Source organism: Hippopotamus amphibius, chromosome 9, assembly GCF_030028045.1.
Source record: "Hippopotamus amphibius kiboko isolate mHipAmp2 chromosome 9, mHipAmp2.hap2, whole genome shotgun sequence".
Lineage (NCBI taxonomy): Eukaryota > Metazoa > Chordata > Mammalia > Artiodactyla > Hippopotamidae > Hippopotamus > Hippopotamus amphibius.
The window spans coordinates 51,941,331-51,964,053 of NC_080194.1; the positions used below are offsets into that span (position 1 = coordinate 51,941,331).

Here is a 22,723-nt window from a genome sequence, read left to right on the forward strand (position 1 = left end):
TAACTATTCAATCTGCTATTTCAAAAACTATCCCAATGATGTTGAACCAGGAGTTGGTAAGGTTGATGAGAAGGGCCACACGAGGAATAGGTGCCAAGAAGTGCAGGTTTGGGGTCTGATGGACACAGAATGTCAATCCAGGGACACAGATTAACAAATTTATCACAGGGAAGACCCAAAAGACTCCTTTAATGTCAGATAATAACTTAGTTCAGGTATCTTTCCCTTAATTACAGGAGAAAGGATAGGAAAGTGTTAAAGTTTTTCAGAACTACTGATAACAAAAATTGGTCCAGTATTCAAAGATTCAAAGGTTCAAATGATACCATCATCACCACCACCATCACTGTCAATTTCAGCAGCAAGAACTGTATCACCACGGTAACATTCATTGAGCACCTACTGAATGCATACACTAGCCAATGTATTTTACACACAAAATTTCATTTATTTCTCACAACCCAACAAGGTTACTCACTTAGATTCCAATTTTATAAGGAAATTAAGTAACTTGTTGAAAATTCATAGTCTTCCTATTTTACACACTGGATTCCACACACAATGTTAAAATGCTCTGTAAATTATAAATGCTACAGACATAAGTAATCATTGTCATTATTAGTAATAATATGATTTAATGTTTGAGCAGCAGTTCATACTGATCATTTTCTGATATAAACAACTCATTCTGTAATATAAACAACAAACAACTACAGACATCTCACAAACTCTAATATAGTCCATTTTCTTATGTACTTTAGATGTATCATTTAGGGCCAAATGAATGAAATATTTTGTAATATATAATCAGGTGACTTATGTGTTAATCATATTTCTTCTAAAAGTCATTATATAGAACATAGTTATTCCTTACTAAATTTTAAACTTTAGGATAATGATTTATATATTTCTTTAGTGAAACAGATAAATTCAAAAAAGTCTGTGTTTTGAAGAATCGCTCCCAAAACAAAATGAAACTGAACTGGGAATATTCCATGAAAATGTGGCAGAAAGTAATAAGGGTAAGCTAATAAATTGTTTGACACTCTATTGATAAAACAAATGACTATTAACCTCCAGCTGTTATAACATTGCATTTACAGTTTGGAGTTAAATTGAACTTAATGCTAGATTCAAATTCACCTTTTTGAGTTTCTGACATGTTTTCAGATGATTAGGTGACATTTTTTTCCTGCAATTAAAATCTTTCATTATATTTTTATGCTATTGCTCTGGACACAATTTTATGCTTTGAAATTGATATGTTTCTCATACTTAAATGTTTCTCTTATGATATATTATTACTTTAAAACCTTTTCTTCAATGTAATACTAGACTTTATTTGTCCATATGTGAAACTGCCATTTGCTGTTTCAATCCTTAATTTGGAAAGACCCCATATAACTGTGAAGATTGTGAATGAAGCGCAAGGTTATTCATTTAACATTTCTTTCCAGCTGTTGCAGGTTGGATGAGTGGAGGATAAACTTGATGCAGATCACATAAGTGGTGAATAGACTTATATTACAACAAAATAAACCATGATTTTAATCTGTAGGCCCAGTGTGAAATACATATGACCCAAACTTTTCAAAGCCTTAACAGTTTTCTAACATCTCCTTTTCCACTTAAACATATTTACAGCTCTTACAAATGGCTGAGGTGCTTTATAACATAGATAAATGATCTAAAATATGTATAAGAAAAAAAGTTGTCATGTGTAATTGAGATGCTGTTTTAAAGAATGTATAATATATACATTTAAAATTTTGTTTTTTTTCCATTCATATTTTTAGAATGTACAGTTGTCCAAATATCTAAGTGCGTCTTCTTATACTACTTTGTGGAAATTTTTATATCATTATTTAAATCTTAGCCTCTTATTTTAATATTTGAACATCCATTTTTTAAAAAATATATTTAACTAGATTGTATTCTTCGTGAAACCTGAGACTGCCCAATATGGTAGTAAATTGTATATCACTAAAAATTATATGTTGCAAGTGTGCCTTTCGATTTTTAAGAATAACAGTGCACTATTGGGGGCTTCCCAGGTGTCACAGTGGTTAAGAATCTCCCTGCCAATGCAGGGGACACGGGTTGGAGCCCTGGGCCAGAAAGATCCCACATGCCGCGGAGCAGCTAAGCCCATGCACCACAACGACTGAGCCTGTGCTCTAGAGCCCGCAAGCCACAACTATTGAGCCCACGTGCCACAACTACTGAAGCCTGTGCACCTAGAGCCCCTGCTCCACAACAAGAGAAGCCACCGCAATGAGAAGCCTGCACACCACAACCAAGAGTAAGCCCCCACTCACAGCAACTAGAGAAAGCCCGCACACAGCAACGAAGATCCAGTGCAGCCAATAAATAAATAAATTAATTAATTATTTAAAAAATGCACTATTAGGACTTCCCTGGCATCCCAGTGGTTAAGACTTTGTGCTTCCACTGCAGGGAATGCGAGTTTGATCCCTGCTCAGGGAACAAAGATCCTGCATGCCCCCCGGGCAGGGCATGGCCAAAAAAAAATGCACTATTATCTTTGATCTTGGTATCAAATTAAACCAGTTTATAGACCTAAACATATCGTTCAGGGTAACACAATGTTAAGGAATTGTTTCCAAATGTTGCTTTTACTTAAATAAATAAAAACATCTTTTGGCCTTTTTCCTAAATAGCACTTTGACCAAAAGTATTTAGATCTGGAAAAATTGAGTAATCTGAGTTTGAAGTAACGGTATTTGTCTCACTAACTCAAGGGATTAGCAGTGAGTAGAAAAGGGAGCAAGAAAAATAGAAAATTCACAAGCTATACCTTTCAACTTCTGGAAAATAAGAAGTTGATTATGCTTATATTTGTTGTAATAGAAAACATAATCCTGTTCCTCTCTCAGTACTTTCACTTCGACAAAAGAGATGCCACATTTTTAAACTCAGTGTGATGTCTATGAAGAGTTGATGAGGGACATTCTATGGTGAACCGAAATAAATAAAATAAGGCTCACATGCCATCCACAAATGTAAAGCAAAGTAATGCATTTCAAATGGAATGGCTTGTATTAATGTGGCGTATAGTTTTTGATGATATTATGAAAAAATTTAATACATTCAGAAAAAATGATAACCAAGCAATGTAAATTACGTGTTCTTACTAGTATATGACAAATTCATTTTCTTCTGCTTTAATGAAAGATCTGTGTCTGGTTTTTGTTTTGGGTTTTTTTTTTTTTATTTTATTTTGGTATTTCTAAGCAACAATCCAAAAATATTCAATTCAACCATAATCTATTCAACCAAATGCAACACCAGTCTCACAGTTTGTGATTTGATCTCCAACCTCACCCCCACTAAGAAAGAGAATTTTTTTTTCCAAAGCAAAATGTCCATTATGACATGTCAATTCTAGGTGATCACCTTTTCCAGGCAGCATAGATCCTTGGGCCTAAAAGGAATCCAATCATTCATAAATTATTTTATCAGAGACAAGCAATTTAAAACTGTTTCTCAGACTTGAGTGGGAAAAATATATATATTCTAAAGAAATGTTTCAAATATTTCAAAATATTCCAAAATTACTTAAAGAATTGTTTAAATGGATCCCTAATGCTGACAAATTATTTTAGCTATATGTTTACTGAGATCCAAACATAAAACAAAACATAAACTCCTTATCTTTATAGGTCAAATGAAAAACAAAACTCTAAAACAACATATGCAACATTATTTTAACATAATGAAGGATAATATTTTGCCAAAGCCAGAACACCATGTGATAACCATTGGTAAAGCATGGAACTTTCAAATTTGCCATACATAGACTGTCATGCAACTATTTGATCCTCTCATCATTTTTCCCCATTTGTATTCCTGTGATATCCTTTGGCTTTCTGTACCAAAGACAAATATTTATATGTTAAAAAGTTCTCTGAACATTTTTCATTAGCCTGTGGCAATTGAAATCATTCTATAGTATTTTGCAGCAATATGATTGAAAATAAAAATGCAAACTCAGGCACAAATTTCACTTGGAAGTATTCTGTCATAAAGTGACTATCCAGAAGATCCAGGATATGTTTATATTATTTTTAATATTAACATTGAAATGAGAACCCAATCTCTAAAAGTTATCATAGATAACTTGTGGATCCTCAAATATGCAGACCCAAAATGAAAACCAAAAATTAGTAACTTAATGAAAGTGTTTGCTTTCTTCATAACCTGGTGAAATTCCCAATTGGTGCCGAAACACCACAGAAGCAAAGAAGTCTGGCCATATGAGATAGAAGTTTTTTCTTTATAAATCACTTGATTTTCTTTTAATTACTATATAGACAAAACCATAGTTCAGTCAGTTCATGACATATGTCTCACTATTATGGCAAGACATATACTTTGTGTGTATCATCTGCAACTTCAAAAAATTCTGATATTAAGAGTTTGAATTATGAAATAGATTTCTAACCTTTTATTCTCTCTAATTGCTTTGTCTCCCTTCTTCCAAGAGATGGTTGGTTTTGGAGAGCCTTGAGGTTTGCACTCTATGACGACTTCTTGGCCTTTAGTAATAATTATTGTTTTCTTCAGTTGATTTAGTGCAAAAGTGGGAGCTGAAGCTATGAAAAAGAAAAGGTTAGTTCTATCAGAAGCAATGACAATAATCTCTGATGGATGATTCATCAAGATTTTGCATCTTTATCTTTGGAATTCATTTCTAATAAAATCATAGGATATGTACACATGTAAAAGGCACTAACTTGAAATTTAATTTTAATTAATATATATCTTATTGGCTGTTCTTTTCATTAGCAGGTGATAGTTTCATACAATTGTGCAGCCCACAGACAAAGGCTGTTTCAAAGAATGAGATGCTTTAATTATGATTATCAACTTTAATTGTGAAAGACTAATGAGCACGTTGGACAAAAGGTGAAGGGTCTGGATGTGAAAGTCTATTTTGGGCTTCCTTTGGAAAAATGGAGGTTATCTGTGTAGAAGGCAATCCTGTGTCACCTATTTCCTATCTATGAGTCTTAAGGCATATTTTAGTTTAATAGCATACAAAATTAAATGTAGTTTCAAAAGAAATACATGTTTAAGAAACTGAATTATTTAAATTTTGATGAAAATTTTATTTCATTGGTTGCAATTGTTAATATTGATTTTGTTTTTACTAGATTTTTCCTAAGACAGTTTTGATTAAACTTTCCAGGAAATTCCAGCAGGTAGCTGTGGTTGAAAATGCTGGACTTAAAGAACCCATGACAGAGAGACAAAAACAAAATTTAAAAAAAGACACCTTTGAATCTAATAGAGAATCTGGAAATATGTATACAAATTTACTGTATCTGAGACATTTATTTATGCCAATTTGGCAATTTTATGAATCTTTCGTAAGTGTTTTATGTCCATCGTATGTCAGTATAATGCATGGCACACAACATTAAAGGGTATACATGCAACATGAACAAAACAGGCACCAATTGAGATGGATTAAGAAATTGAAAGAAAAGTTAAGGAATTTATAGGAAGATTGCAGCAAGATTTTCGGTTGCCTACTGGGAATACACCTTATTAAAGGTTATTTTGAAAATGTCTAGTGAATGAGAAAGGGACATATTTGAGAGTGTTTCTGGGCAAACACTAACTAGGTGAAAGCTGAATCAGGTTTTTAATTCAGAAATGCTGGAGTATGAGCTGACAAGAAAGTACATTAATATCTGATTGGTTAGGATGTAAGACGTTGAAATGTGGACTCATATATCTATTTTGGATGGATCTGTTAAAATGTGAAGAAATTTCAAATGTAAACATTCATAATTCAAGTTGACTTATGGTGTATTATATTTAGCTGATACCTGAATAGTGCATTTTCAGATTCCAGAGATCTTGGGTGTTTCTGCTAATGTTATGTTTTGGGTCAGTGGAAAGTACAAAGCACACTTATGCTCCTGCCCTCTTTTGGTGCATTAAGATCATCTAAGTCTCTGTCTTTGTATTATTATTACCTCAGAACCAAAGCTTACAAAATCACAAGAGTGGGAAAAGATAAAATCCATTCCAGAGACATCAACATGCTCAATCTGGGTAGCTTATTCCCCTGGACTGAATTTTTCCTGTAGTCAAGAGTTAAGTAATACAGTGTCATGGTTATATTCTCATCAGGAGTGTAACCCTATGAGCCTGCTGGCCTGCCCTCAGGAGGGCTTTCATCAACCTGTAAGGGTGATAATGGTTGATGCCTCTTCAAAAGAGGGTGCTTTACTTGGGAGTCCTGCCTTGCAGGAGCCACATACCTACTGGTAGGTAGGAGCTGCTTAAGAAAATATTAAGCACTGCTGTGTTGAAAACCTATATTCTGATCCCCTACCCTTAAAGCATTCTTCCTTGAAAATTAACATACTTTTCTTATAAGATTTTGTAAATGCCATAGAGAAGACAAATTGTGTAAACCCATTAAGATTAAAACTAAAATTAGAGAAAATCTTATAAAAAGTTATGGGACAAACTGTACACCATGTAAAGTTGTCTCCTAAAGCTTAAAAAAATACATTTCAGCAAGACATAGTATTTATTTTCAAACCATAAAATAGGTTTTTACGATCACATCATAAACCTTCAGTATAGTAAGAATTAGAACATGAAAAGAAGCAACTCTTTTTTCCTATTTATTTACTTAGAAATTGCATACCTAGAATCTTCAGCTCAGCACTCGCATAAATGGCTCCATATTTATTTTCAGCCAAACACTGGTACATCCCAGCATCTGACTGATTCACATTGTGGATCATCAATACTCCATTAACCATCTCAACCCTGCTCTGTAATGGAATAAGAAAAATAGATACAGAAAGTGAACGAATTATACAGATTTTGCAGTTACTCTTTCCTAGATCAAGAAAAAAAGTCTGATTAATGCAGTTGAACAGCATTTGACAACTTAGGAACACAAATTTACTGTTCATTATTCTAATACAACGTCTCATGTAAAATATAACTATTTCTCTGTCAGAAAATAAATTACAACTATATTTTCCTGTAGTTATTCTTACGAGTTTTACTTTTGGTTATGTTTTTAAAATACGCTGCTTTTGTTTGGTAATACTGGTTAAGCGTATGAAATACAATCAGCAGATAACGCTTTTAATTGAATTCATTTTACAAAGAAGAAGCAGGAATCCGAATGGTAGAAAGGACTGAGACTGTAGATACATGGATCAAGGTTAAATATAGCCCAGGTCATAACACAAATCTCTTTACTATATTAATTTGTCACAAGTTTACTTTTTTCTCTCACTTCCCAACATAGTAACGCAAATAAAAAACTGCCCTGCAACTGGATTCTGTATAAAACTATTGGTCAGAAAATGTAAACTGATCAGATGAAGCAATACAGAAGACAGAAGACTGAGCATGTGCAAATTGAGGTAAACTGAGGCCAAGAGCCCATTACAAAAGCAAATTTTTTAATTTAAAATGCTGTTAAACAACCAGGTGTCTTATCTACTTGTCAAACAAATCATTCTTTTAATTTTAGAGAGCAGTGCTTTGATTATCTATCAACAAAGATGCCAAGTAATTTTACATCATTTTATTTTATTTTGCTTTATTTTTTTCAAGTAATTTGACATCATTTTAAAAATAAACCCATTCACTTAGCAGACTATTATCTGCCAGTGGAATTTACTTGGATATGGGAGTTGAAAACTAGCACAGTGCCCTTCTCAAGGTTTATCTGATATCCCAAGAAGAATTACAGACAGACAGGCAATGAACAAATATCTCAGGATTCCCACTCCCTCCCTCTCAGTTTTCGTTAACAGCTCTATTGTTCTTTTTATTTGTGTCTGTCTTTTTGTGTAATTGTGTTTTGTTTTGGCCTAACTAGTTTTAGAATAAGGGAATATTGGAGCTGGATGGGACTATGGGGATAATATGATCCAATCTCTTCATTTTATAAAAGAGTAAACCAAGGCCCAAGGAGGCAAATGTCAGACAAGAGACCCTTTGGTAATGGCAGGACCTGAGCAGAAGCTGTGTTTGGAATTTCAACTTTATATACTTTCCCTTTCTTTTGTCCAAAAATAGTGAACTATTCCCTCTTTGCCCTCCTTCCTGGAAAGACCACAACAAAGGAAAGAGCTGAAATTATAACAATTATTCTTATATTAAATGATAATTTATTCTCAAACTCAGTAGGTATTAAATTGTTTTAAAAGCATGTAATAGATTTACTAAAAAATAAATTTAAGTCAATGTGTAGCAGGATGTCAGGGAAAGAACCTGCCCAGGACGCAGAAGAGTAGGATCCTCTTCCAATCTCATCTTTTACCAGATATGTGATCTTGGGTAAGTCACTTTACTTCCTAGAGATAACTCCATCATCTGCAAAGTGACAGCAATAAGCTAGATGATTTCTAAAAGACCGCTAGAAATGGCAATACATCTATGATAATCATTGATGTTTTCATATGAATTTATAGGATAGAATAAAATTTAAAGAAATGACGTATTACTCAAAACGTAATGAGGCAATTAAAATAAAAGGAACATTTTGTTTATAAATGTTATTTTTCTCATTCCTAATATATTATAAAAGTGATAAGTAAGAAATGGCTTTCAATAAGACTAAAGGAAGATAGTTTGTCCTATGTGAAATCCTGCTAAAATTACACTGGAACAGGCTAAGGTTACTAACAGTACCTGAAGCAAGAGGGGTACTCCATTCTTCAGCCAACGGTATGTGGGTCTGGGTTTTCCAGTAGCCTTACATTCCCATCGGAGAGGACTCCCGCTGTCTAACTGAGTATCATTCAGTTTTTCTACCCAGTGTGGGTATGCTGTAAGAGTTTAAGCATTAGAGAAGGGTGATTTCATTTCTCAAATACTTCACTAAGCTCAAAACTCATATGGAATATTCACAAATTCTTATGCATTAACATTTTTATCAATTAACATAACTATCGGTGTTTGGAAGAAACGCATCATTACATTACACACAGAAATCTATTTCCTGTGTAACAAAATATAACAGTAATAATGTTTTGATAATTTAATAACACTTTGTAACCTAAGCAAAGCAAATCTTGTTGTTTTACCCACTTTACAGTAAGTGTCTAGACTCGCCCCATGGAGAGCCCTGGAACCTGTTTAGTAAGAAGGCTTAGAGGTATCACTTCTTCCAAATATTAACGCAGCTTTAGGACAGGTTGAAGTACTACAACATGTCAGTTTATTGAATAACTGCTCTGCTTTTTCTTTTCTGATAGAACCTGAATAGCTTTGGAAAAGTAATTTGTAAATTCAAATTTCATTTGATATAAAATTAATCTATATTTACTAGCATTCTAGTATATTATAAATATATATATATATATATATATATATATATATATATATAAGCTTTCAAAATTACTGCAGAGAAAAATTTTGTTATCAAGAAAGATAACATTGAAATTCTATGAAATCTATGGGCAAATCACAATTTTTTTAAGTTTGTACCTTTTAATCTCCCTCATCTATTTCTTTCATCTCTCCACCCCTCTTCCTTCTGGCAACCACCTGTTTGTTCTCTGTACCTATGACTCTGTTTCTATTTTACGTCTGTTCATTTATTTTGTTTTTTAGATTCCACATATAAGTGAAATCATATGTTACTTGTCTTTCTATGACTTATTTCCCTTAGCATAATACACTCTAGGTCCACCCATGTTGTCACAGATGGCAAGATTTCATTCTTTTTTTTTTTTTCCTTCAGGCTGAGTACTATTCCATTTTTTATATATATATATATATATATATATATATATATATATATATATAAAATCTCACATCCTTTTTTATCCATTACTCTGTAAATGAGTACTTAGGTTACTTCCATATCTTGGCTATTGTAAATAATGCTGCAATAAACATATGGGTGCATATTTACTTTCAAATTATTGTTTTCATTTCTTTGAATAAATATCAGGAGTGGAATTGTTGAATCATATGGTAGTTTTATTTTTATTTTTTTGAGGAACCTCCATACTGTTTTCCATACTGGCTATGCCAATTAATAATCCCACCAAGTGCATGAGGTTTCCCTTTTCTCCACATCTTCACCATCAATTATTTGTTATTTTTTTTGATAATAGCCATTCTGATAGGTCTGAGGTGATGTCTCATTATGGTTTTGATTTGCATTTCCCTGATGACTAGAGATATTGAATATCTTTTCATGAGCCTGTTGGCCATATGCATGTCTTCTTTTGAGAAATGTTTATTCAGGTCATCTGCACATTTTTTAACTGGGTTTTGTTTTTTGGTTTTTTTTTTTTTTTGGATGTTGAGTTGTTTGAGTTCTTTGTATATTTTGGTTTATAACTCCTTATCAGATGTGTCATTTGCAAATATCTTCTCTTATTCAGTAGGCGCCCTTTTTTTTTATAGTTTCCTTCCCTGTGCAAAGGCTTTTTAGTTTGATTTAGACCCATTTTTAAACTTTTGCTTTTGTTTCCCTTGCCTGAAGAGACTGATCCAAAAGAAAGATATTGCTAAGAGTGATGTCAAAGATCATACTGCCCATGTTTTCGTCTAGGAGTTTTATGGTTTCAGGTCTTACATTTAAGCCTTTAATTCATTTTGAATTTGTTTTTGTATATGGTGTGAGAAAGTAGTCCAGTTGGATTCTTTCTTATGTGGCTGTCCAGTTTTCCCAACACCCTTTATTGAAGAGGATGTCTTTTCCTCATTTTATGTTCTTTTCTCCTTTGTCATAGATTAATTGACCATATACTTGTGGGTTCACTTCTGGGCTCTCTAATCTGTTCCATTGACCTAGGTGTCTATTTTTGTGCCAGTATTGTAGTGTTGTGATTACTAAAGCTTTGTAGTATAGTTTGAAATCAAGGATAGTCATTCTGCCAGCTTGGTTCTTCTTTCTCAAGATTGTTTTTGCTATTTGGGCTCTTTTGTGTTTCCATACAAATTTTAGAATTATTTGTTCTAGTTCTGTAAAAAATGCCTTTGATATTTTGATAGGGATTGCATTGAATCTGTAGATTGCCTTGGGTAGTAGTGTCATTTTAACAATATTAATTCTTTCAAACTATGAGCATGTTATATCTTTCCATTTGTTTGTGCTGTGTTCAATTTCATTCATCAGTGTCTCATAATGTTCCAAGTATGAGGTCCTTTACCTGCTTAGTTAGATTTATTCTTAGGTATTTTACTCTTTTTTTTTTAAAGAACTTTTATTGAGATAGTTAACATACAATAAACTGCATATATTTAGAGTGTACTATTTGGTATCCCAATCTCCCAATTCATTCCCCAGTTCTTCTTGATGTGATGATAAACAGGATTATTTTCTAAATTTTTCTTTCTGATAGTCTGCAGTTAGTTTTTATTTAGATATGCAATGGATTTCTGTATATTAATTTTGTATCTTGCAACTTTGTTGAACTCATTGATTACTTGTAATAGTTCTGGAGTGGTGTCTTTAGGATTTTATCTACAAGGTATCCTGTTTTTCAAAAAGTTTTACTTCTTTTCCAATTTGGATTTTTTTTTTTTTTTTTAATTTCTTTTTCTTGTCTGACTGCTGTGGCTAGGAGTTCTAACACTATGTTGAATAAAAATGGCAAGAATAGGCATCTTTGTCCTGTTCCTGATGTGACAGAAAATTCCTTAAGCTTTCCTCGTTGAGTATGATTTTAGCTGTGGGATTGTCATATACAGCCTTTATCATGTTGAGGTATGTTCCCTTTATACTCACTTTATTGAGTTTTCTTCATAAATGCATATTGAATTTTGTCAAAAGCTTTTTCTGCATCTATTCAGATGATCATATGATTTTTATTGTTCAATTTGTTAAGGTAGTATACCACATTGATTGATTTGTGGATATTGAATCATCCTTGCATCTATGAGAGTAGTCACACTGGATCATGGTGTATGATCCTTTTAATATATTCCTGAATTCAATTTGCTAATTTTTGTTGAGGATTTGTACATCTATGTTCATCAGTGATATTAGCCTATAATTTTTTTTCTGTGTGTGATATTTTTGTGTATCTGGTTTTGGTATCAGGTTGATGTTGGCCTTGTAGAATGAATTCAGAAGCATTCCTTCCTCTGCAAATTTTTGGAATAGTTTGAGAAGGATAGATGTTAACTCTTCTTTAAATTTTTGATAGACTTCACATGTGAGGCCATCTGGTACTGGACTTTTGTGTGCTGGAAGATTTTTTTTTTAATTATTACTTCAATTTCATTACTGGAAATTGGTCTTCCATATTTTCTATTTCTTCCTGATTCATTCTTGGGAGATTGTACATTTCTAGAAATTTATCCATTTCTTCTGCATTGTCCATTTTATTCAAATATAATTGTTTGCAGTAATGTCTTATGATCCTTTGTATTTCTGTGGTATTGACTGAAAATTCTCTATCATTTCTGATTTTATTTATATGGGCCCCCTTTCTTTTTTCTTGATGAGTCTGGCTAAAGATTTATCAATTTTGTTTATCTTTTCAAAATACCAGCTCTTAGTTTCATTGATCTTTTGTTATTGTTTTTTTAGCCTCTATTTCATTTATTTCTGCCTCATTTGCTGCCAGGCCCTGCCTCATGCAGTGGCTGCTGGCCTGCTGGAGTGAGTGCCTGGGTCCCAGCATGGCTGGCTGCATGGCCGGATGACACAGGGCTGGCACTGACCCACTGGTTGATGGGACTGTGTCTTGAGGTAGCTGGTTATGTGGCCCTGGGGGTCCTGGGACTGGTGCCAGCCTGCTGATGGTAGGGGCTGAGTCCTGATCCAGATGGCTGCCAGACCACTGGTGGGTAGGATAGACCTTAAGGTACAAATTCTCTGGAATGCTTTCCTTGATCCATCCCAGTAGAATGCAGTGGACAGAGTGCTCCCATAATCCTTTGCACATGCTTTCATCACAGCAGATAGCATGCTCTGCCCTATGTGATGTTTGCTTGTCATCTAACCCACTGGACCAAGAGCTCTTTCAAATATCTATTACTAGCATGTAGTGCAGTAATAGCCACTAAATAAACATTAGTTGAGTCAATGACTGAATGAACAAAATGTGCATGGCATAGTCAATTTGGCTGGAGTGCTGAATTCCTAAAGGAGTGTTACAAATAAGAAAAGAAAAACAGGTTGAATTCAGATACTATTATTTCAAAATACTTTTTTAAAGTCCCCGTGAAGAACATTAAGTCTTTTAGAAGAACTGATCTTGAGATACAGTTACAGTTATAGCTGCTGGCATATTCAGTTGAATATGCAATATGTTTAATTTCATATTGGAAGCATCTGTATTTGCTTGTATCAGTGCTTGGCATTATAGTTTTCCTCTGTTTTTTAGTGTCTTCTTCTGAGAAATAAGAATACTATCACTTACCCTTTATGTATAATGTACATTATAAAAGCAAATATGAAAAGTAGTTAATATGAAAAATACAATTTGTGATTTGTAGAAGAAAAGATAAGATTGTAGATATAGAAAATAGGTTTTCCCAATTCTTACACATAACCTTGTTGTTTCTTTGAAATTTTTGGACAATATAAACATTTGTAGGCTGTGAAGGTTATTTATTATACAGATGCATTAATTTAGAGTACGGGCAGCAAAGTTTTTCTGTAAAAGAGAGAGCAAATATTTGAGGATTTGCAAATCAGCTGATCTCAGTCTCAAGTACTTAATGCTGCCTTATCAGTGCAAAGCTGACATAGACAATATCTAAACAAAGGGGTGTGGCTATTTTCCAATAAATTTTTACTGACAAGAAAAAAAGAAAGACAGGTAGAATTTGGTTAATGAGCAATAAATTGTGACTTTTGACTCAGGCCAAGGGCAAGAATAGGTTGATAAAGTTTGCAAGATTTGTAACTTATTAGAGGATGGCTTTGGTGCTGGGAACATATCTCATTTTTAAGGTTATCAATTCTCTATACTGTACAAAGAACCTGATAATTCCCCGTTCATTTTTAATTTAAACATTTCTGTGTGTAGGTAATTTTACCTAATGCTTTACCATGTAAAAGAAACATGATTATAAATTATTACTTGTTTTTAATGTACCTAGCAAACTATTTAATTCAAATTAATTTGTATTTTCAGTTCGACTCTTGGGACTAGAGCTTCAAGCTTTGCTGAGAACACTTACTGTATACTTGTAATTGTCCACGAAAGGAATTTTTTCCGCGTGAGTTTTCAGCTCTGCACTCATATATGCCTGCATCGTCCAGCTGCACATTGGGTATTTCCAGTACTGCCTGAGATTTACGCAGACGAGCTTTACTAGGAATATAGCCATTAACCTTCATCCATGTGATTGTTGGAACTGGGCTACAATAAGGAGCAAAAATACCATTAATACACTTTCCACTATTAGGAACATAGATTCTGTTTTCTGGTAATTTAAGCACTTAATAGGCTGAGTGCAATAAAGTGTAATCACAATTAAGGACCATGTGCTGGTTGATATACTTCACTTTCCATGTGGACTGTCTGGTAAGTAGTTAGATTACAAGCAGGATAGTTTCCTTTTCTTTCATATTTCAGGAAAGCAATTCAGAGACTATATTTTATACATATATATTATAATTTATTTTTTTAAACTTTGTAAATTTGTTTAAATAGCAAAAGTAATTTGGATAAATTACAAAAGAAATATATGCTTATTATAAGAAGTTGAACAAAAGTTATGAACTAAATGAATTAAGAACTTTTTTTGCCCTCACCCCTTCAAGTATTTTCTTTCTGCAAAAAGAAATACAGTTAGTAAGTGATTTCCCACCTTATCACTATGATGCATATGTAAACACATATGATGAGCTGTTTTATTAATAAAAGATCAAATCCAAGATCAACTCCTGACTTATTCTGGCTAATAGCTGCATATTATTTCCTTGTATAGATGAATCAGAATTTAATCAACCATCCCCTAGAGTTAGGCATTCAGTGTAGTCCCAATTTTTTTCCTTTTTTGCTACTAAGAAATAATATTTCTATAAGCAACCCTGTACATATATCATATAATATTGCTTTTTATTTTCTACAGCAGACATTCACAAAAGTGGAATTGATAGAGCAAAGGGTGTGCACATTTTTCATTTGAATAAGTACTTCCAGATTGTTTTTCAATAATATAGTAGCAGTTTCCATACCTATCAGTAATACATGAGACTATTTTCCCATATCCTTGCCACCACATTATGTGATCAATCTGTTTAATTTTTGTCAGCATTGAAAGGTGAAAAAAAACGGCATTCTGTTAAAATTTCTCTGAACTCTAAGAAAATTGGACATCTTTTCTTAATTATATTGGCTATTTGAATCTGTTTTACTGTGAATTGTTTGCTTATGTTATTTTTCAAATGTTTCTTTCACTTTTCTATTTGCCTGTTTGCATTGTTTAATTTCTTAGAGTTCTTTCTATTAGGGCCATTATGATTTTTTTTCTCAGAAAAATTCTTTCTCAGTGTATTGATAGTTTATGATGGCATCTGTGATACAATTTTATAAATATTTTTGGGAGAAACAAACATATTTGTAGTTTCCTTCATGACTTCTAAATTTTTGTTTGTTTGTAAAATTATCTGTAAACCCAAGTTTGTGTCTACATTTCCTTCAGCATTTCTGGTAGCAGTTAAAAAAATATTTTTAAGCAGTCAGATCTTTAATCCACTTGGACTATATTCATGTTTTTGATCTGAGATAGGAAATGCAGCTAATTATTTTAGCAACATTAAAAGTAAGACTCCGACAATTTTAGGAATGCTGCCTTTGTTATATAATTGGTTCTCACAAGCTGAAATCTGTTTCAGGCTTCGCAGTTCTGTTCCACTTATTTATTTCTTACTATCTACATTTAATGTACTTTACGCTCTGGACCCAGTCACTTCTTCAGTTCGATTTCTCACTGCTTCCTTCCACGTCTCCTGACCCAGAAACACATCTTTCTGTGTTTCCAATTGTATCTGTTATAATGCTACTAATCCTTTGAGACCCCTTCTAAATGCCTCCTCTTCAGTAAAGTCTTTCCTTATTTGTGTAGTCTGCTGGGATTTTTTTTTTTTCTTTTAAATATCAGAGTGCTTTGTTTATACTACTTGGATCTCTTGTAACATTTTACCATGGACTATAACTGCTAAATGTATGATATTTTCCACTAATTTTCCTGACAGGAGCAATAGCAATGTTCAGCATTATAAATAAGGCTATGATAAGCACCTTGTTTATTTTTTAACATCTTTCTTATTTATTTCTTAGGGATAAAACATAGAATTGAAATTGATATACTAGAGTCAAGAATTTTTGCTTCTTTTTTTAGGTACATACATCAATATCCAGGAAAATTGAACGTTGCATTTTCAAATAACCCTTACATTGGCCTGACATATTGTTCTTTTAATATGTACAATAATTGATTTGATATATTTTTAAATTTAAGATTTTTGCTTTTATATTCAAAGGTGAGATTGTCTGTACTCATTAGGTTTATTGGTTTGCATGTGTGCATATTTATTACTGCGTTGGTGGTTGCTTTGTTTACAAGCTAGCATTGACAGATTTGGTATCATAGTGATGGGTGATAGCTTGGTAAACATGCCAGAATATTCCCATCTCCTATTCTGATAGCTTAAATAGTAGAGAAATTATATGTTCCTTAGAACACTGATAGGACTCTCACAAAAAGTCACCTGCACCTGCCACCATCAGTGGAGTTAGATTTTGAAAGTGTTTTCAATTTCTTCTTAGTTTTCTTTAATTATTTGTATTTAAATTTCTGCTTGTGTCAACTTTGGCAATCTGCATTTCCCTAGAAAATCAAGTATTTCATCCATAATTTCAATGTTTTAGCAGTGAGTTATATAAATGCTAATTGTTTAAAAGTTTAAAAAATTCTTCCATCATAATTGGTCACACATTGTAGTGGTAGTTAAGTGTGTAGTCCACAGCCAGACTTCCCAGGATAAAAGTAGCTCTGCAAATACAACTTTTTAACATCTTGTTTCATTTCTTCAGTTATCCCAAAAGTAAAATATGGCAGAAATAATAATACCTATTTTAGATGGTAATTGTAAACATTTAATGATTTAAAGTATTACCTGACACAGAGCAGGTAGGCGAAAAAAAAAAGTCCACAATAATAACGTGATATTTGTATCTTCTTTACAATTTTAATGGTATGAATATATGCTTTCTCAATTTCCCCCCCTTTTTATTAGCATTGTGTGTTGGTTAGGAGCATGATATACCAGAGAATACAATTTACATTCAAATACAATTTAAACATAAAGATGCTATGTGACCTTAAGAAAATTATCTAAGTTCTATGATCAGGATATTTATTTGTTTCTTCAGAATGCAAATATCTAGAGGGCAGTGGCATCATTTCTCTTGTTCAGCAGTATGTCCACAGTGTCTCATAGAGTGCTGAGCACATAGCTGGTACTTAACAAATGTTTATGAAGTAAACGAATGAATGATTCTCATAATATGATTCTGAGCATTAAGTGAGCTAAGTTCTTATAAATTGCTTAGCAAAATACATTGCAAATAGTGAGTACCAATAAATATTAGAGATAATGACTAGGGTAATGATTAGCTTTGTCAAAGTTTTGTCTATTTTATTGGTCTTTAAAATAAGCTTCAGTTTTTAATTATTTTTTGTGTTTTAGAGTTTTATTTCCTTATTCTTTCTTAACACATTTACTATTGTATTCTAACTATTTTTAGCTGGATGTGAAATTTAGTTATTTTTTATGGTTAATAATAAAAGTATGACTGTTTTTTCCTCTGATATCAGAGGTAGCCACATGCCATATGTTTTGACATGTAGAGATAGTGACTTGTACAGCTTCTGCTTTTTGGAACTTGTTAAATTAATCTTTGTAGCTAAATATAGAATGAATTATTGTGAAAGTTATATGTCCATCGGAAACAAGGTATATTTTATTTTTGATAAAAATTTTAAAATTAGCTTTTAGATAGTTTTTGTTAATGGTTTAATTCAAATATTATTTATTAAATAATTTTCAATGAAGTTATTAGTACATGGAATTTAGTGGAAGCACACAAGTCAATAGCCAATTAGATTTTGAGATGACTACATTGCCAAAGAAACCAAGTGTCTGAGTTTAAAACAGCAAAACTTTAAGCATCTGTGCCTTAAAACAAATCTTTAGCTTCCAAATGTAGATCAAAAGGAATCTGAACTACAAAATCTGTACAGCCCCCAAGGAGGGAATACTTCTCAATACACATTTCAACTGTGGCCATGAAATAAAACAGAAAAGAAAAATGTCAGAGAGTGAAGCCAAGATACCCTGGAGAATAGACAAGGTAATTTCTTACAAAGAGTAATGTCAGTGTCTAGTTAAGAATTCTCTCATTCTTCCCCCACACACAAGAGGGAGAGGCCTTACAATGAATGATCTTACAGAATTTCATATTTGTGATGGACCAGTGACTAGTTTGGGGCTCCTATTCTCCTCTTTTTCTGAGTGAAATATATTTTTCTGTGGATAATGGACATATTTTATGAACATATGTTACAATATCAAGATGATCCATATCTAGACCTGATGGAGACCTGGAAATCTTGGACTTGAGTGAATGCAGAGGCAAGATGAGATTTGGTTTGTCTACGTTGGGGAAAGGAATGAGCACATTCAATGTGTGGGAAGAACTGAAATATTCTTCAGAAGAATAGATAGGCTAAGCGTTCAAAAACCACATTTTCCTTTCTTCCTGGGCACATCATTATACCTAATTTTCCCAGCATCCCTTAGGTAGGGGTATGGGTTGAGTTCTGGCCAATAGAATATGGAAAGAAAGATGTACTGAACATGATTCAGGAACTAATTTTCCACATGATCCTCCATTTTCACTTTTCCTGGGTCTGCTGGATAGATGTTAAAGTCAACGGTAACTCTTGTAGAAACATGTATATATAAAATGCTTTTATGTCTTTGTTGTAGGGGAGAATTAACTTTTCAAGCAACATATAAAACAATGCTACCCCAAAAAATATTGATACATTTAACTGTATTAACATTGACAATTTCTTTTCATTAAAAGAACACAACCAGGGGGGAGTTACTTGCCACACACATAACTGACAAAGCCTAACAGATTGAATAAAGAACTCTTACAAATGTATAAGAAAATAACTCATAAAAATGAGAGAAAGACAGGGGGAGAAAGATGGCGGCAAAGTAGAGGGACGTGGAATGCATCCCTCTCCACAGATGCATTGGGAATGCACCAAAAGATGCAATAATTCCCACAGAGAACCAACTGAACACCAGTAGACAACCTCAGACACCAGAAAGGACTGCAAGGATCCCAACATAACCAGTAGGGAGGCATTTACGATGGCTCAAAGAAGGTGAAGCTGCGGAACTGTGGCAGACAGAAGGACGTGAGAAACACACGGAGGGTCTGCACCACAGCTCAGCATGTCCGGACTGAAATGTTGATTCACAGCTGAACAAGGGGTCTGGGAGTGGGAGTATGGGAACTGGAGAACTGGTTCAGGCTGAGAAATATTGGTGGCAGTGGGGAGACAGACCGAGAGGACAAAAGGGAAGAGGTCCGCAGTGAGGCGTGTCTGCCCCGGAGACATGGGGGCCATGGTGGCAGCTGGATGCTCCTGGCTCATAGGCAGGGGGGAGGAGCCACAGGCATAGCCTCTCTCTCTCTCTCAGTGCCTGAAACGGGCAGAGGAAGGACCCCTGTGGGCCAAGCTAAGGCACTCAGGGATAACAAAGTCCCTCGGGCAGGTCTGGCTTAGAGTGTTGGCAGCTGAGAGCAAAAAAGCCCGGAGAGAGACCCAACTCTGAGACATTCTGTTTACACCTGAGCCACCTGTGTCCCTCTGCAACAGGCACCTCCACACCTGACTGAACGGCTGTGACCCAGACAGGGCACCACTGCTCACTCACTCCCAGGGGAAGGAGCCACTACTGTACCCTCTCCCTCCCCACACCAGCGCTTACAGGTGAACAATAAAGGAGGCTCTGCTGGTCACAGAATAATACAAAAAACCCAAGGCGGACAGAAGGACACACAGCTGAGACCCCAAGGAAACAGAAATATTAGTATTAATTCTATTGAACTGGTCCATTCTGGGGTCAGTTCTGCTTTTATTTTTTCTTTATTAATTACAATCTTAGTCCTAAGGGATCTACAAATTTTATAACATTTTTTTATTCTATTTTTATTTCTAGCCTTTTTATATATTTCTATTTCTAGCTAAGTTTTTTGTAGTGCTGACTATGTATCTCTCCTACCTTCTTTTCATCTTTATCTTTTATACATTTCTATTTCTTTCTTTTTATTTTTATATTTCCAGTCACACTACACTCTTCTGTTGCCCTTTCTTCTATGCTTTTTTAGTTTATTTTATCTTCACATACTTATAAGCAACATTATCTATCTGCTCAGTCTCCTTGCTTTATTCTCCAAATGACACACCAACTTGGTATTTATTATTAGGTTTTGGTCATTATCTTAGTTTTTAGCATAATTGCCTAATTTCATTCTGAGAATCTCCATTCTGTCTGGTGGTACGCTAGTTCTTTCTATATTTGATCCTAGCTTTCAATATCTCCCTGGATTTGTGTTTGTGTGTGTGTGTGGTGTTATTTGTTTGTTTTTGCTTTTGTTTCTGTTTTGTTCTGTTTTGGTTTTGAATTTCTGTTGGTTTCTTCTTTGAATGTCTGATAGTATACTGGGGTTCTTCTGTCAGATCTTTCTAGTGCCTTATGTTCTATTGGATTCAGTATTTGCGTGTCTTATACAGATTTAGTATTTGTTTGACTCAACACTCTGCCATTGGTCTGGGGCTTGGGCAGTCTTCTATAAACACCTCTATTGCCGGGACAAGCAACCTCAGAAGTTTGGACTACCATGAGGAAACAAAGAAATACCATGCAGGCAAAGGAGCAGGAAAAACCCCCACAAGATCAAATAAATGAAGAGAAAATAGGAATAATGCCTGAAAAAGGATTCAGAGTAATGATAGTAAAAATGATACAAAACCCCAATAACAAAATACAGAAAATACAAGAACAGTTTATAAGGACTCAGAAGAAATAAAGAACAAACAAACAGCAATGGACAACAAATAACTGAAATTAAAAATACTCTAGATGGTATAAACAGCAGAATAACTGAGGCAGAAGAATGAATCAGTGAGTTGGAAGATAGAATGGGGGAAATAACTGCCACAGAGCAGGAAAGAGAAAAAAGAATAAAAAGAATGGAAGACAGTCTCAGAGACCTCAGTGATAACATTAAGCACACCAACATTCAAATCATAGGCATCCCAGAAGTAGAAGAAAACAAGAAAGGGTCTGAGAAAATATTTGAAGAGGTTCTAGTGGAAAACTTCCCCAACATGGGAAAGGAAAGAATTAACCAAGTCCAAGAAGCACAGAGAGTCCCATACAGAATAAACCCAAGGAGAAATACACCAAGGCACATATTAATCAAACTAATGAAAATTAAACACAAAGAAAAAATAATAAAAGCAGCAAGAGAAAAGCAGCAAATAGCATATAAGGGAAAACCCATCAGGATAACAGCTGACCTTTCTACAGAAACTCTGCAGGCCAGAAGGGAATGGCAGGATATTCTGAAAGTCCTGAAAGAGAAAAACCTACAGCCAAAAATACCCTACCCAGCAAGAATCTCATTCAGATTTGAGGGAGAAATCAAAAGCTTTCCAGACAAGCAAAAGTTAAGAGAATTCGGCACCACCAAACCAGCCTTACAACAAGTGCTAAAGGAACATCTCTAGGTAGGAAACACAAGAAAAGGAAAACACCTACAAATACAAACCCAAAACAATTAAGAAAATGGTAATTGGAACACACATGTCAATAATCACCTTAAATGTAAATGGATTAAATGCTCCAACCAAAAGACACAGACTGGCTGAATGGATACAAAAACAAGACCCTTCTATATGCTGCCTACAAGAAACCCACTTCAGACCAAGGGATACATATCGACTGAAAGTAAAGGGATGGAAAAAGATATTCCATGCAAATAGAAGTCAAAAGAAAGCTGGAGTAGCAATACTCATATCAGACAAATTAGCCCTTAAAGTAAAGACTATGAAAAGAGACAAGGAAGGACACTACATAATGATCAAGGGATCCATCAAAGAAGAACATATCACAATAGTAAATATCTATGCCCTCAATATAGGAGCACCTCAATACATAAGGCAAATGCTAACAGCCATAAAAGGGGACATCGACAGGAACACAATAATAGTGGGAGACTTGAACACCCCACTTACATCAATGGACAGATCATCCAAACAGAAAATAAATAAGGACACACAAGCTTGAAATAACACATTAGACCATCTCGACTTAATTGATATTTATAGGACATTCCATCCAAAAACGACAGACTACACTTTCTTCTCAAGTGCACATGGAACATTTTCCAGGATAGATCACATCTTGGGTCACAAATCAAGCCTCAGTAAATTCAAGAAAATTGAAATCATATCAAGCATCTTCTCTGACCACAATGCCATGAGACTAGATATCAATTACAGGAAAAAAACTGCAAAAAATACAAACACATGGAGGCTAAATGATACACTATTAAACAACCAAGAAATCATTAAAGAAATCTAAGAGGAAATCAAAAAATATCTAGATACAAATGACAGTGAAAACATAACAACCCAA

The 22,723-nt window shown here is 34.0% G+C and overlaps 1 protein-coding gene across 1 annotated transcript in view; it reads right to left on the bottom strand.

Annotated features, from left to right (window-relative positions):
* Nucleotides 1–22,723, bottom strand: part of CNTN5 (contactin 5) — a 1,287,027-nt gene that overhangs the window by 241,586 nt on the left and 1,022,718 nt on the right. The window contains exons 10-13 of the mRNA XM_057750478.1: nucleotides 14,167–14,348; nucleotides 8,704–8,840; nucleotides 6,692–6,821; nucleotides 4,466–4,616 (exon numbers count right to left, since the gene is read on the bottom strand). Of these exons, the coding sequence (XP_057606461.1) occupies nucleotides 4,466–4,616; nucleotides 6,692–6,821; nucleotides 8,704–8,840; nucleotides 14,167–14,348 (600 nt within the window). The remainder of the gene's footprint in view (nucleotides 1–4,465; nucleotides 4,617–6,691; nucleotides 6,822–8,703; nucleotides 8,841–14,166; nucleotides 14,349–22,723) is intronic.